This window comes from Globicephala melas, chromosome 5 (genome assembly GCF_963455315.2).
Source record: "Globicephala melas chromosome 5, mGloMel1.2, whole genome shotgun sequence".
NCBI classification, from domain to species: domain Eukaryota; kingdom Metazoa; phylum Chordata; class Mammalia; order Artiodactyla; family Delphinidae; genus Globicephala; species Globicephala melas.
In genome coordinates this window covers 26406712-26421535 of record NC_083318.1, presented here as the reverse complement: position 1 = coordinate 26421535, position 14824 = coordinate 26406712, and the positions used below count along the sequence as shown (strand labels likewise).

General features: G+C 35.8%; 1 protein-coding gene across 2 annotated transcripts in view; it reads right to left on the bottom strand.

Annotated features, from left to right (window-relative positions):
• Positions 1 to 1856: 1856 nt before the first annotated feature.
• The window catches only part of ARSJ (arylsulfatase family member J), a 64602-nt gene continuing 51634 nt past the window's right edge, over positions 1857 to 14824 (bottom strand). Inside the window, exons 1-3 of one of the 2 annotated variants that reach the window (XM_060298739.2) lie at positions 6554 to 6594; positions 4327 to 4335; positions 1857 to 3867 (exon numbers count right to left, since the gene is read on the bottom strand). In XM_060298739.2, the coding sequence (XP_060154722.1) occupies positions 2469 to 3867; positions 4327 to 4335; positions 6554 to 6594 (1449 nt within the window). In that variant the 3' untranslated portion in view covers positions 1857 to 2468. Of the gene's footprint in view, positions 3868 to 4326; positions 4336 to 6553; positions 6595 to 14824 lie in introns of those variants that run through there. The other variant, XM_030863989.3, reaches the window with a different exon arrangement.

Sequence of the window (14824 nt, the reverse complement as noted above, 5' to 3'; positions counted from 1 at the left end):
TAGTTTCTTAAGGGCAAGACACAGACTTCTCCTAAATCGCCTACCCAGAGTCATGGGGGGGAGGGCAGGTACTCTCCTAAAAATAGTAAATAAGGTCCTTGAAGTCATTTCCAGGTAGAAAACTGTGGGCTAATTTATTTTCATTGAGAAAGTTATGGTCATTTACAGAGAATTTAAAATCACACCATATTACATAATATCTACTGGCCTCAAATGTGAGTTAATTTTCATGATCCTAATTTGCCTCTTTTCTCCTTTTTGTTTTGCTAGTGATTTCTAGAAGATTCTATGTTTACACTAAAAATTTCTGAGGTCTGTTCCATACTTTGCCTAGTCCTGTGTAATGTGCTATAGACAAGGGTTTTATGGTGAAATAAATTAGAAAACACTATATAAAAATTTCCTTCTGTTAGAGATTTACAAGGCAAGCTAAGATTTTAAAAACTGTAAGAAAGTCTGCATAAACTGAACCCTTTAACCTTGTTTAACTCCACATATCCTGAACTCATTTTTCCTCAGAACTCTTTTTTAATGTAATAATAACTATCTTTTGAATTATAAGATACTATCTATTTTATGACACCTCATTAATTTATGTGCCACTGAGAGGAAAACACTGACAGTATGCCTTTGATTTTTAAGACCCATTTAAATATACAGTTGACAAAACACAAACTCAGGAAATAGTACTTAATCCTATATAATAAAACGGAGATATATATTCTAGAACTGAAATATTAAAATTTTTTAAATATTAAATTATTTTTGTCCATTTTAGTAATTTTGGTAACAGTCTATCAATTCTTTTATAGATTTCCATGAACTGTGAGAAGCTATCCTCTGAATTCTGATATAAATGTATTTAATAGTATGCTGCCATACTGCCACGTACATTTCTTTGATCACAATTGTAACTTCACATATCACAGTTCTAGCCCTCTGTGATTTTTTGAGTGCAAACTATGAGACTTACAGGTAATATTAGGAGAGGGCACCTTAAAGAAAACTCCAGGGCCCATGGGAACCACATCAACCTGTCCTCACTGATCACCAATGATAAACTTCATTACAGATCACGTTCTTTTAATCCTCCTCATGGCATTTGCATGCGTGAGTTTCAAATTCAATTTTTAACAACGCCAGATAGGACCCATATATTCATTTCTCTGTATCTCCCCACCAAGTCACTTTGTATAAGAGTAGGGTCATTACAAGTCTTATTTATTAACAAGAGAACACTTTTCTCCATGCAGTGGCCAAGTGGAAATATCTCTTATTTGCAAAATCCATATTATATTACTATGGTTGTTAGCAAATCATACCTTCATTTGCCTATTTGCCTATTTGCCTATTTGTAAAGATTTGTTAAAATGAATAATATAATTCTATATAGATGTTAAATCAGAAAAGCCACACAATCTGCTAGTGCTATAAAATATGTCATTTTAATAATTAAGATACATAAATAAAGTGTTTATGACAGAAACAATAAAGTTGTCTCTCAATTCTGTACAAACGCTGAATTTCCAAGTAATTTGTAAGGAATATATTCATCTTATTACATTCAAAATAATGGTTGAACAATGATGATTATCATTTTTTTCTTTTTATATTCTATAAATTCACACACTATTAATTTATAGTATTACAGTGCTTGATAATCTTGATAATATGAAATAAAATTCTTCTAATGGTATGTAGAAAATAAAAATAAAATAATTAAAAGGCATTTGTATAACTATTTATGAAAACAAAATAATTAATATTTTTTCTGTAAAAATAAATTATGTACTTTATTCTGAAACATCATTCTATTAAAGTGTTTAGAAAATTGTTACATTCACGTTTTGGCAGTGTGCTCAAACTTTCTTATTTGCCATTCCCTTATGCATGATAAAGTGAGGTGCAAGCTGTTCACATGTGAGAAAAACAGCTTATTTTCACAGGAAAGGAAATGATATATGAAATAGAATTAATTAAAAAAACCCAAGTGCCCTATGATAGATATACAAAAATTCTCTAAGAAAAATATGTTCTTCAAGGCCTTTGAGGTGATGCAACCTTTGACTACACTTCATCAAAGGTGGTTTTTAATCATGCTGCTCTGTAACTTCCATCAAAGTAGCATGTCCATCAATTGCAGGTTACAGTCCAATGTTATAATTTAAAGCATAGTGTTTGGTCAATTGACTGAAGCACAACAGCTGGACTCGTCACTGACCACCTTTTATAAACGACCAAGAGAAACAAACATCTCCTTTCTGCTCTAAGCATGGCTTCCAAGAGTAGCACCTTTGGCACTGAGCACAAGTTTTCCAGGTGGCAGAAGTCTCTGGAGTAGCACAACACGAAAACAGCGAGGCTGATGGCAGGAATCCTACTGAGCCAAAAACATGCTGGTTCACCTAGAAAACTGGTGAAAGACTAAGTACTGATTTAAGTTTAACCAGACAGGAAAAAATTTGTACCTATCCACGAGGAACACCCAATCGGCAATTTGTAAACGAACCCACTTTCTGCTGTTTCTTCTTTGTCTTACTTTTCTTCTGCTTCTTCTCAGTCTTATTTTTGCGTAACTTCTGTTTCTTGTTTTCCTCTTTATACCATGGTCCCCAGACTCCTCCATTGAGCCGAGGGTTACTTCTGGGGTCTTTGGGGGGGTATCTGACAGGCACCGCGGTCTTGTTGAACTGTGAGAGCCTCCGGAGGAGCTGCTTCACAACTCCGGGATACCTGTTAGAAAGGTCCACTCTCTCGTAGGGGTCGGCTGTGATGTTGAACAGCCATACACTTTTGCCAGTTGACAACGTAATCCGTTCGTTGTGCCACCGGTTCGGCCCTAGGTTGCTGAACGACTGAGGGGGCACCCAGTCACTGTACCCGGGGTTCCCTGTGAGCAGTTTCCAGTGCTGCACTCTGATGGCCGACTGGATGGCAGTGTTCCAGATCCCATAGCCTGCCGCCCAGGAGCCATTTTTCGCCTTGGTATAAATGGGGTCGATGTTGTGCAAAATATCTATTCGGGGAGAACGAAGGCCTTCACTTATGGTCTCCCAGATGTCATAGCCATCCAGTTGAATGTCCTCATCAATTTGTCCTTCAGCCAGTGAAATCAGAGTGGGGTACCAGTCAGTGATGTGCACAAGCTCCTTACACACCGTTCCCTTGTTTTTCAGAAGTGGACTGTGCACGAAGCCAACAGCCCGGATCCCCCCTTCCCAGTAGGTTCCTTTGCTACCTCTGAGGGGCCAGTTACTTCCTCCTGCTGTGGGCTGGCCGCCGTTATCTGAAGAGTATATGATAATGCTGTTGTTATAGAAACCATATGTCTTTAGAGCCAGGGTCACATTGTTGATTGCTTCGTCTAAGCAGGAAAGCATGGCAGCATACCTGCGCCTATTTATGTTGATAATGGACCTGTAGTGTTCAAAATACCTGCCAGGGGCTTGCAGTGGAGAGTGCACAGCTTGGTAGGCAATATATAAAAATAGAGGCTTTCTGGGGTCATGAGAAGCTAAGATTTGCTGCACTCTCTGAGTGTACATCTGTGTGGAGTATATGCCATTGTCGTAGTCCCAGGCAGCATTGTCATTTTCGTACAAGTCATAGCCACACATCCCGGGACTGTCACATTTGTAGTGTGTATAGTAATCGCCACTTCCCAAGAGGGAACCAAAAAAGGTATCAAATCCTCTCTTGGTGGGCATACATTCTTTTCTATAAAAACCCAAATGCCATTTTCCAACCATATGTGTTGAATATCCAACCTCTTTCAGCTTCTGAGGTAGGGTTGCATTGTCCAGAGGTAAGCAGTTGGGCTGTGTAGGTCTTATGATAGAATGCTGAAGTCCGGTATGTATCTGATACCTTGACAAAAGAGTAAAAATTGTGTCAGTGCAGGATAAAAGATAGATTCCACATAAAACAATGATTCTTAAATTAAACAATGTTTCTATGAAGAGAAATGTACCCCAAATAAAATATGACCAATTCAGTATTCTACTGTTGCTCAAAAGTCCTACCCTAATTAGCTACATGTTTAACATTTGAAATGCATTTAAATCAGTACTTTTGAAACTAAGGTTTCACCACCTATCTCAAAATCTTTTTAAAGTTCTTATAACAGAATTAATCTGAATAAACTTTAATCTTTTAATTAATTACATGACATAACAAACTAACATGAGAAAGGAAAGTATATAAATTTCAGAGTGTTTGTAACCCAGCAGGATCCTGTGGAGCCTTCTCAGGATAGACCCCACCTCCCAGCCCCCTCCCACCATGCCATGTCCTCTGCCTGCTTCTTGTTCTCAGAAAAACTTTAGCCTCCGAGGCCTTCCCCAAGTTCCAAAGAATAAATTTAATCAGAGAAGTGAGAAAATGTAGAAAGAAAGGAAAACAGTCAAGCAAGACAAAATAGTAATAGTTTAGCCATTAAACAAAGTCAAGGACCTTTAGTTCCTCCTCAAGGGCTAGAGATAATATTCTGAGCCATATCTTTGAACTATTTTGTCGATTCTGAAACCCCCACCAGGTGGGAGAAGTTAACTGAATGCTGCCCACAAGCACATAGACTCCAGGCTGGTTGGAACCAGAAGGTTGAAGATGTTGACTCCTGGTTACCTCACCACCAACCAATCAGAAGAATGTCTATGAGCTGATCACACACCCCATAACCGTCTCCCTCACTGTGTCTTTAAAAACCTTTCCCTGAAAGCCATTTCAGGGTCTTTTGAGCACTAGCTGCCTAGACTCCTTGCTTGGGGACTGCAATAAATGCTGCACTTTCCTTCACCACAACCTGGTGGCAGTAGACTGGCTTTACTGGGCACTGCGCACAGGTGAGTGGACTCAAGTTTGCTTTGGTAACATGCTGTTGTTATTGTTGTTGTCGGTTTTGGTCTAAGGACCTCACATTAGTTCCTAAATCATTTTCTGAAATAATTTCCAGCCGAGTAGGAAGAACTAAACATTCATGCAAAAATTATACAAAAATCTCCTGTTTGATTGTCAAAACCTGTTAAATCTCTGTAACGAGAAAGAAAATATTTCTGACTCACAATACACTATTGTTGAAAAGCCATTTTAGGTAAATCTTTTAGCTAATGCTACAGAAGAATTACATTTTTCCAAAAACAGCAGGAAATGAATCCTTTCATATGTTTCCCACAGTGTCTCCTTTTTAAGAAAATTATATTCACTTACAATGTAGTCTAAGAAAACAAGGTAACTCTTTCTATACATTAAAATTAAGCAGTTGTTAGTTTCTGGTATTGTTCTCTTCCCAAGGATATTTTGCCAAGGGACTTTTTTCCAGAGAATGGTATGAATTTTCAATTGGGTCAAGATGTACCCATTAGTTCATGCCATTTTAAAAGTGATTAATATCTATAGTTATTACATAAGTTTAAAAAGACTTTTTAAATAGGAACTATAGAGATTCTGAGAAAATGAAGTTTTTAGAGAGTGTTAGTGTAAAAGTAAAAATATTCTTGGAATCAAATTACAAAGAGTAATATTGAGATCAAAAAGAATTTTTTTTTCCAAATCGATTGAACCTGAAAGGTCAACGTATCACACATGTCTTTGGTGAATAGTTCAATTTATTTTCAAATGTTCAAATGATAGTATAATGCAACTGAGAGTTCTTTCAAAGTGTCAACAGCAGTAACAGGCTGATGGTTTCATAGAAGTTGTAGGGATGTCCGGTCACTAACACAAGGCAGCATTCATATGGGTCCTGTCTACACAGCTGATCATTTAGCTGTCAAAGTTCACAATTAACACACTTGTGGTAATTTAAGTAATAAATTGTCAAAGAAATAAGCTTTTCATATGTATTATTTAGCACTAAATTCATAAAGTATTATTGCTCTTGATAATTATTGATTCAGTTCAGGATCATTCACTTCTGAAACCACTAAGTTTTGTATAAGCACATGACAAATTGGTAACACCTATCAATATAAACATTGAGGATATTTAAAAAGGAGAAATCTGTATGATGTAAGAATTTGAGGGAGGATTTGTGGGCATGGGTTACTAACTAATTACCTTATGCAGAAAATGTACTTGGCCAGAAATCTATTCAAGTAATTGAACAGGTAACCAACTAAAGTCTTTCTAATTAAATTGGGCATTTTTGCACCTAGTATTAAAGGCAAAGGGAATTGAGGCTTTTGAAATTGTAAAATAGAGAAAATGTTCATACAAAAAGAGTACGAAAGAAGAGGGCTGCTGCTTTCAGAAGATGGTACAGTGTTAGCAGATAAATAAGAGAGTTCAGCGCTATTAATCAACTATGTGGTTTCTGTCTTCTCCAGAATAGAATGGTTTTCATATTGCAAAATTTAGCATCAACAGTATAAAGGTTGGCAGCAGTTCCTAACAGAAGAGAGCTTTTCAGGGCAGCTCCTGCTTAAATGAGTTCAACCCTGTAGGGCCAAATAGGAGGGAGTATGAGGTAAAACTGGAGGCAAGGGTTAAGGGTATAGGTTTTGGGGCCAGACATAACTGGGTTTGAATTTGCTCGACTGCGAATTAGCTGTGTGACTTTGGGCAGTACTTATCCCCTCTGATCCTCAGCTTCCTCATTTGTAAAATAGGGATAATAATACATATTGGGTTGTTGTAGCATCAAAAGAGAGCACAGAGTCTGGTAAGGAGAGTACATTCAGTAAATGATAGCTTTTATTATTATTATCCCAGAGTTCTGAATCATATGTTACTAACACATTTCTTTAAAGTTTTATCATTTATAGGCCTTATTTCACATGCATTATTGCATTTAGTCCTCATTACAACAGTGAGAAGTAGGATTCTTTACGTTCATTTTATAGATGGAAGATAGAGACATAGAGATGTCCCCCAACTCCCCAACCTGCCCCCAGGCTGTGAAACATGTTCCTGAACAACAAGGGCTAAGCCTGATGCTTTCTCTAGTCTCTTAAAGAGTTAATTCCACTACTTCTTGAAAAATCAAGGAGCAGAGGAAAGATGCCACGTCAGTCTTGAGAAGTGAATCTGTTCTAACTTTCTAATTAAAGATAGGAAGAATTTATAAACCAAATAGTGAGGCTTATGCTGACCTCCCCAAATTTTGAGAACTTTTTAAGTAGATAATTTGTGAGCATTAAACAAACAAACACACAAATTAGGTAGGATCAAAAGAAAAGTCCTGCCAAGTTAGCTTCATTTTCTTTTTTAAAAAAGGATCAGAATTAGGAGAATAGCTTAGGAAAATGATAGGCATTTGAAAAGGCTGCCCATGATTCTTTTCTTATAAAATAACAGAAAATCAACTGTATGACAGCACTATATATTTGTGATAAGAATGATAATCTTACACTTTCATACCAGTTAATTGCATACAGAAACTTTTCATTTACATGATATTCTCTGGCTTCTACAACAGTGTGGAGCAGGCAGGAGGGCTCCATTTATTAGTTCCATCTAACAACAACAATAAAAGGACACTGAAACTCAGAGTAATTTAGTGGCTTTCCCAAGTTTTACAGCTGTAAGTCTTGGGTTCTATACTGGAATCCAGATTTTTGGCTTTGGAGACTCACATTGTACACTCACAGCTAACTGAACAGTTAGACCCATGTAAAGTTTGGGTTAATTTATTTGCATTAATCTTCAGTATTTATTCATTTCCGTAGTTAAGTTATATTACTGAGTTTATAACATGTGCTAAGAATTAAGTTTTTGTTTTGTTCTGTTTCTCCCCCTGCCCCCAGAGCTGTTATATTACAAAGTGGGTTGTAAGTAAAGATCCTACTGGCAATGAGGGTGACATGAAGCTAAGAGTTCTCTGAACCCTGGGATCAGACGGAGATGGTGCTGTCAGTCATGAAGAGCAGCATGCTAAAAATGCTAAAAAAATTTTTTCTTTCAGGAAGGAGATGGTTGGGCTCTAGGGAAAATCTTGATAGAGTTTTTGGCTTGTCAGTGACCTTGACTTGGCAGCAGCAACTAGCTGGAAGACTAATCAGATAATTCTTCAAAATAAACTAAAAAATAGTATATTAATTAATATTAACTGATTAACTGGTTGAGAATCCCCGATCTGGAAAGAAGTTTCTGGAGCAGCACAACTGGGCCCTTTCTTTGGCTTCAACTCATTGATTATTATTATCCACGAATTGAATAAAGATATAGAAGACATGCTTATTATGTAAGAGGAATAGTGAAAAGCGGCATAATGAAGATTCAAAGTAATCTAAATGACCCGAAATGTTGTTGAAACAGATGATAAAATGTACATAGAAAGTTAAAGAAGGGCTTAAAGACTGAAAGGGAATATGTCAAAAAGACGTAGAAACCTGAATTAAGGGGCTCTTAACTGGCCAAATCTGGGACAAGGCAAGCATCAAAATAAACAGTAATAAATTACACCCGCTGAATAAAATAGGAGACCCTGAGTCCATACTAATATAAGTAAATAAGTAAATGGGAAAAGTTTGGTATGCAATGGGATATTGATAGAGTCTCAAAGTACCTCCCCACAAAACACTTATTAATTATATATATGGAAAAGAGTAACCACACACTGGAAGTGCTTGATAAACACCATATTAATCAAGTGATCAAAGTTAACATCATCAGTAATCAGGATAAATCGATATCATGTGCCACCAGATAGGATGCAATGAGAATATAGCATTGTTTCTACAGTGTTCCACCCTAAGGTACACAATCTGAATCTAATTCTCAGTAAATATCAGGCAAAACTAAACTGAGGGACATTCTACAAAATAACTGACCTAAAATCTTCAGAAGTATCAAGGTTATATAAGTCAAAGAAGGACTGAGGAACTCTTCCAATTTGAAAGAGACTAAGGAGACATGAATAAATGTAATAACGTGATTCTGAATTGGAATGGTTACAATAAAGGACATACTTTGAGGACTAAATAGGAATAATAATGTTCTCCTGTTTTTGATAGTTCTTTTGTGGCTAATGTAGGAAAATATCTTTGTAGGACATACACACTAAAGTATTGGAGATGATGGGGCATCAGGTTGGCAACTAACTCTCAAATGGTTCAGGAAAAAATGTTTTTTGTGCTGTATTTGAATTTTTTCTGTAGGTATAAGATAGTTTCAAAATTTTAAAAAAATGTGTAAGAAAATCTAAATGGGTTAAACGAAAGGCACTACATGTTATTTAAAAAAATCAACTCTTTACATGTTAGTTATATAAGACTATGTAAATAGATGTGGGAAGTTGGATCTATCAGACTATGAATTTAATAAAAAGCAAAAAAGAAAAATAAGAGCTAAAATATATACACTGTACTAATTTATAAACATTATAGAAACATACAAAAATAGAAATTAAGACAGATGAGATAAAAATAAATATAAATAGAACTTCTGGTATCTCTTCTTACATTCTAATGAATCATCTTGTGTTGTCCTAGGGTGTCAGGACTACAATTTGTAGATCGTTGGTATAGGAAGGAGATTGTAGGGAGATGAAAATCGAAGCACAGAGGTTTTTTTTTTAAGGCTATTAAAGTAGTTTGGGTCAAAGATGATGGTGGCTTGGACTACCATCTAGTGGCAGTAAAAATGGAAGTAAGTGGATGGATCAAATGTATACTTTGGACTTAGAACTGATAGGACAATTTCAATGAGGGGAGGGAGGATAATGAGAGAGGAAAGGGAAGAAAATAATGACTTATAGATTTGTGGCTTTCATCATTCGGTGAATAGCAGATGGACCAGCTGGTCTCTGTTTTATTCCAAAGTATATAATTGGGACTAATGGGTAACATTACAAGGAGGCAGATTTCAATTCAATGCAAAAAAAAAAAAAAAAAAAAAATTCTAAAAAAGAAAAGAAACAAAGACCACAAAAAAATAGGTTAGATGATCATCTACCAAAGATTCTGTAAAAGATATACCTGAATTGGAAAAGAAGTACTAAATGACCTCTAAGGTTCCTTCTATAAAAATTCATGTGTCAAGGACTATAGCTTGGTGTTTCCATAAAGAACTCCATACGACCTCAGAGCAGCTTTACAAAACCAAGTTTATAATATTTATGTACAAGTATTTGATAAACAGGTTTCCACAATGCATCAACATATATTTAACTTCTTTCTTTGATAATGTAAAGTTAGATTAAAAAATAGGTTTTTCACATAATGCATTCTGAATACATACTGTAATCATGTTTGCTAAAAAATAAACTAATTTTGAAATTTAGTGGATTTTTTTGGTCTCCATCTGGCTACCATGTGAAGAAAATTCCATATGAACAACAGTAAAACTAGAGTTGATGCCAAATCTGCTTAAAACAATAGCTATCATTCTCACTTTCTGGCCAACTTACAAGAAAAAAGCTAAGTGAGCCTTTCAGCTTGGCATTAGAACATGTGAAGAGTTTTGTAATCTTTTAAAATATTAATTTATATTACTGAGTGCTGGCAGTGGCGGTAGTTTTTGAATTCTCCTTTTTCTAATAATATCTAATACAATATTATTATTTTAATCCAATCACATATTTAATGTATCCCTGTAAGTACAAACACTTACAAGGATAAAAAATGAATCCTAATAGTTTCATTCAGGCTCTAAAATCCAGGATGGTTACAGGGTACAAAAGCAGCCAATAGTGCAGTAGAAACTGATAGTTTGAAGGGAAGGAAACAGGTATAACTGACTATAGTTTACGAATCAAATGTCATACAGATATTTATAAGTTAGAAATATATAACTTATTTTCCATATGCTGAAAGGAGTTCCTTTATTACTTTCTTCCAAAGACTTTTTTTTATCTCAAAGACTATAATTCTATTTGTAGGCCTTAATTTCATTATTTAGTACTTATATATTCTGGTGGGAGGTGGAGGTTGTGGAGGGTTGTCATACCAAGTCTATGCCAAGTTTTTCATCTCATGAACAAATATCCACTCATTTATGAGATGCAAACTAGGCATAGTTTAGAATGAATTACTTATTTAACACTCTTTCATCCACCACGAGTCAGACACTGCTAGCTTTGGGGGGGTCACAAAGTTGAATAAGATGGGTTCTGCTCTCAAGGAACTCAGTCTATGTGAGATGCAGACGACAATCAGAGGATTATCACGACAGGAATAAATGCTACAGCAAAGACAACCACAGCCTTCTCTGAGTGCTCATAGCAGGATTAGGAAATGCTCTCAGAAGGGACCATGTTAGATGTGAATGCATTCACAGGAGTATCTGGGTGAATCTGGGAAAAGGACAGACATTTCAAACACTTGCAACAACATGGACAAAAGCAAAGTCACAGGGGAACACGAATCAGAGATGATTCTTGAGGGAGGAGGAGCCATCCAGGTAAAGGGCTGAAAGGAAGGCAAAGAGCATTTCAGTAAGGAGTGGAATGTTCAAATACAGAAAGGGAGAGAGAGTTTGGCCCTCTGTGGATCAACAGTTCAGAACACAGATTCAGACATATCTTGACGAGAGATGAGAGTATATAGACAAGTAGGTGCCAAATTACAGAGAGCTGTATTACAGCCTACAGCTGTACTAAGGTTTTTGTACTTAATGTAGAGCTCACAGGAAGCCACAGAAATGCTTTTGAAAAAAGAATAACATAATAAGTTTTGCATTAGAGAAAGCACTCTGGCTGTAGTGTGAAGAATGCATTGGAATGGAACAGGACTTAGGCAAGGGGATTTGCCCTAATCTAAGAGATAAATGTTGATTGTCAAAACTGAGATGGGTGACAGTAAGGATGAGAGAAGGGGATTAGAGATTATAAAGAGGGACATTTAATAGGGTTACAGACTGTAGGTGAAGAGCATGGGACAGAGAAATGTTGAGAATGAGGCCAGAATGTCTGGTCTGGGTGGCTGAGTAAAAGGAGGCTTCTTGCACTAAGAAATTCAGGAAGAGGAAAAGGGATGAGTGGGAAGACAATGAATCCTGCTCTGCATTAAGCTGGAGGCACCTGTGAGATACCCATCAGGAGGTGTACAGGATGACATAACATAAAGATCTGAGACTACTTAGCATATAGGTGGTATGTGAATTCACGGGAGCACATGACACTATCTACAGACAGAATGGAGACTGAGGGCCAAGGAAATAATACCATCATCTAGAAGAAAAGCAAGGAGCACCAGCGAAAGAGTCTGAGATGAAACAGCTATTGTGTGAACTAGAGCAGTGGAGGGGAGTTATACAGAGTGGCCTGTATCCCATACTGTGAAGGAGCCAAAGAAGGTGAGAACTGAACAGTGTCAACTGGATTTCACAACAAGCACATGGGAACTGATAAACAATATTTTAGTAGAACGGTGTGGGAAGAAGCCCAGACTTTTGTAAGTTGAGACATGATTGGAAAGTGAAAATGTATAGATGGTGAGCATAGACTACTTCAAGACTATAAATGGAAAAAGAAAATAAAAAAGGAGTATAGTGGGGCTCTAAGCGCTGATGCGGAAAAGTGCTTATGATGTACTGCTGCCTGGAAGGACATCTGGCTATGGCAGAATATCTTATTTATTATTAGCTCTTTATAATAAAAAATGTAAAGTCCCATAAGGGCAGGGACTAGTCACTGCTGTATCCACACCCCCTAAAACAATATTTGGCTCATTATAGGACATCAATAAATATTTTTTAAATGAATGAACGAATAAATGTGAGTGTGCATGTATTCGCTGAGAGAGAAAGAGAAAGAAAAAAATGTAAAGATATACACCAAACCCTTGGACATGATTATTTTCAGGGGAATAATAATTGTGGGAGAAGAGGAAGCTTTCACTTTCTGTTATATAAATTTATATATAGATGAAATTTAGATGAATGGGTTTCAAAATAACTAGCTTATTCTACTCAGACTAATTGTTAATACGGGATTAATTTTACCAAGGCAATTTGTTAGCAATTTAAAATAAAAAAACAAATCTAAATGCCAACAGAATGAAAAAACTCATTCATCTTATCAAGGAACGTTCTTTCTAGTAAGGACGTCTACTCGGAAGATTACCTTTAGACCAGAAGAAAGGGGATGGAATGTGCTAAATTAATTCTGTAATTATCCCCTAAAAGCCAGAGAAAATGTCTCCTTTCACTAAATAAACAAAAGGATAGATAACTTGTCACATAATTTTAAAAATTCCTACCTTTGAATGGTCTTTGCTGGTCATCGGAGGCTGCTGTTTATCCTTGCAATTGCCTTTGTCATCCACAAAGATTTTGCTACACTGATTACAGTTTTCCTGGTCTCATAAGAAACATGGCTGCAAATCACACGGTAAGTGGTTTCTTTCTGAAAACATTCTTTTTACTCTCATCTATAGTGTGTGTAAATTCTTGGTAGTTTCCATCAAAAAATAAGTTTAGTCCCTAACCAGAGGGACTTTGCCATGACCCCCTTTTTCCATGTTATCTTTTGGAAGTATTCCTTTTAAAGACCCGGACTTTCTACACTCCATTATTTAAACAAAATAAAGTTTAATACATAAATTAAAGACTACCAAACATCTATCTAAATGAACATTCACTTATATAGTTAACTGATTCCTCATCTATAAAATTATTTACAGAGTAAAATTTAAGAGGGAACTCCAGAGGTGCATTTAAAATGATTTAACTTAGACTTTTTCAAGGACACATGTATTCCAAAAAGCAAAGTGTACCCATACTGCCAAAATAAAATTTCTACTTTTCTTGCTATTTTTACTACTACCACAGAGTATTATTAAATCAATTTAGAAAAATTTTGATTTATCTCTTCTATTCTAAACAGAAAATGTGCTTTGAGGTGTAGAACAGAGAGCAGCTTAAATATTAAACCACATTTCACATTACCAACTTTGCCCTGAGACAGGATATGTTACGAAAAATATTCTTAGCTAATATTCTATTGATATTAGTTAAAATTATCAATGTAAAGTGCAGATTCCTTAGGAAAAAATTCTTTAAATTTTTTTGAAAATACGATCTATTCATTTTCCTCTGTATGCATCAGTCCATCATTTATTTAATTCCCCTAGAAATAGGACTGCCATATTTTCAAATGGTGGAAAAGTCCAATGTTTTCTTTGTAGTTCTGACTTTGAAGAAAAAAAAATTATGAAGAGCTTGACGTTTCTGTTCACCAGGTGTCTTCTCTAGAAATTAGCCCAACAAAAAAGTGGTAACATTCTTGCATTCTTGAGCAGGATTATCTCCTCCTACCTGTCCTTAGGAATTCTCTTTCAAATAACTGAGTATCTTTGCACCTGAAATTAGCCACACATAAGTGAAAGTACTTTATGTCAAACTCATGTGGAAGGCATCAGTGTCTTAGCTGCAAGCTATGTGAAAAGAAACTGAAACTCAACGGCTTAGTAGGGAAAATGATGGCAGTCTCCAGAAAAATTTACAAATTCAATTTAATAAAAATTACATTTATTAAGAACCTACAATATTCCAGGCACTGTACTGTGTGGGGAACACAAAAGATAGTAAGAATTTATGATAAATAAATCTATGGGGCATATTGTGATATACTAAGTATCAAAAGTAGAGAATAATTTTTATGTTTTAGGGAAAGTTGCAAAAAGAATATACTTGCTTATTCCTCAAGGCAGATGGCTATTACACTTTCAGTTAATTAGCATTACTTGTAAAGGAACTTTATAATTCTATGCTATAAAGCAGTTTCAACTAAAGATAATTATTGTGTAAAACTGTATTAATTGGTATGACTAAATTCTCAAGGCTAGAGCCATGCCTTTTCATGTAGGCATCGTTAGAAATAGAACATAGGCACCAACTGACATGTATTAAATAATTTCTTTCCCAAAAGATAAATTCATGGCCTTCT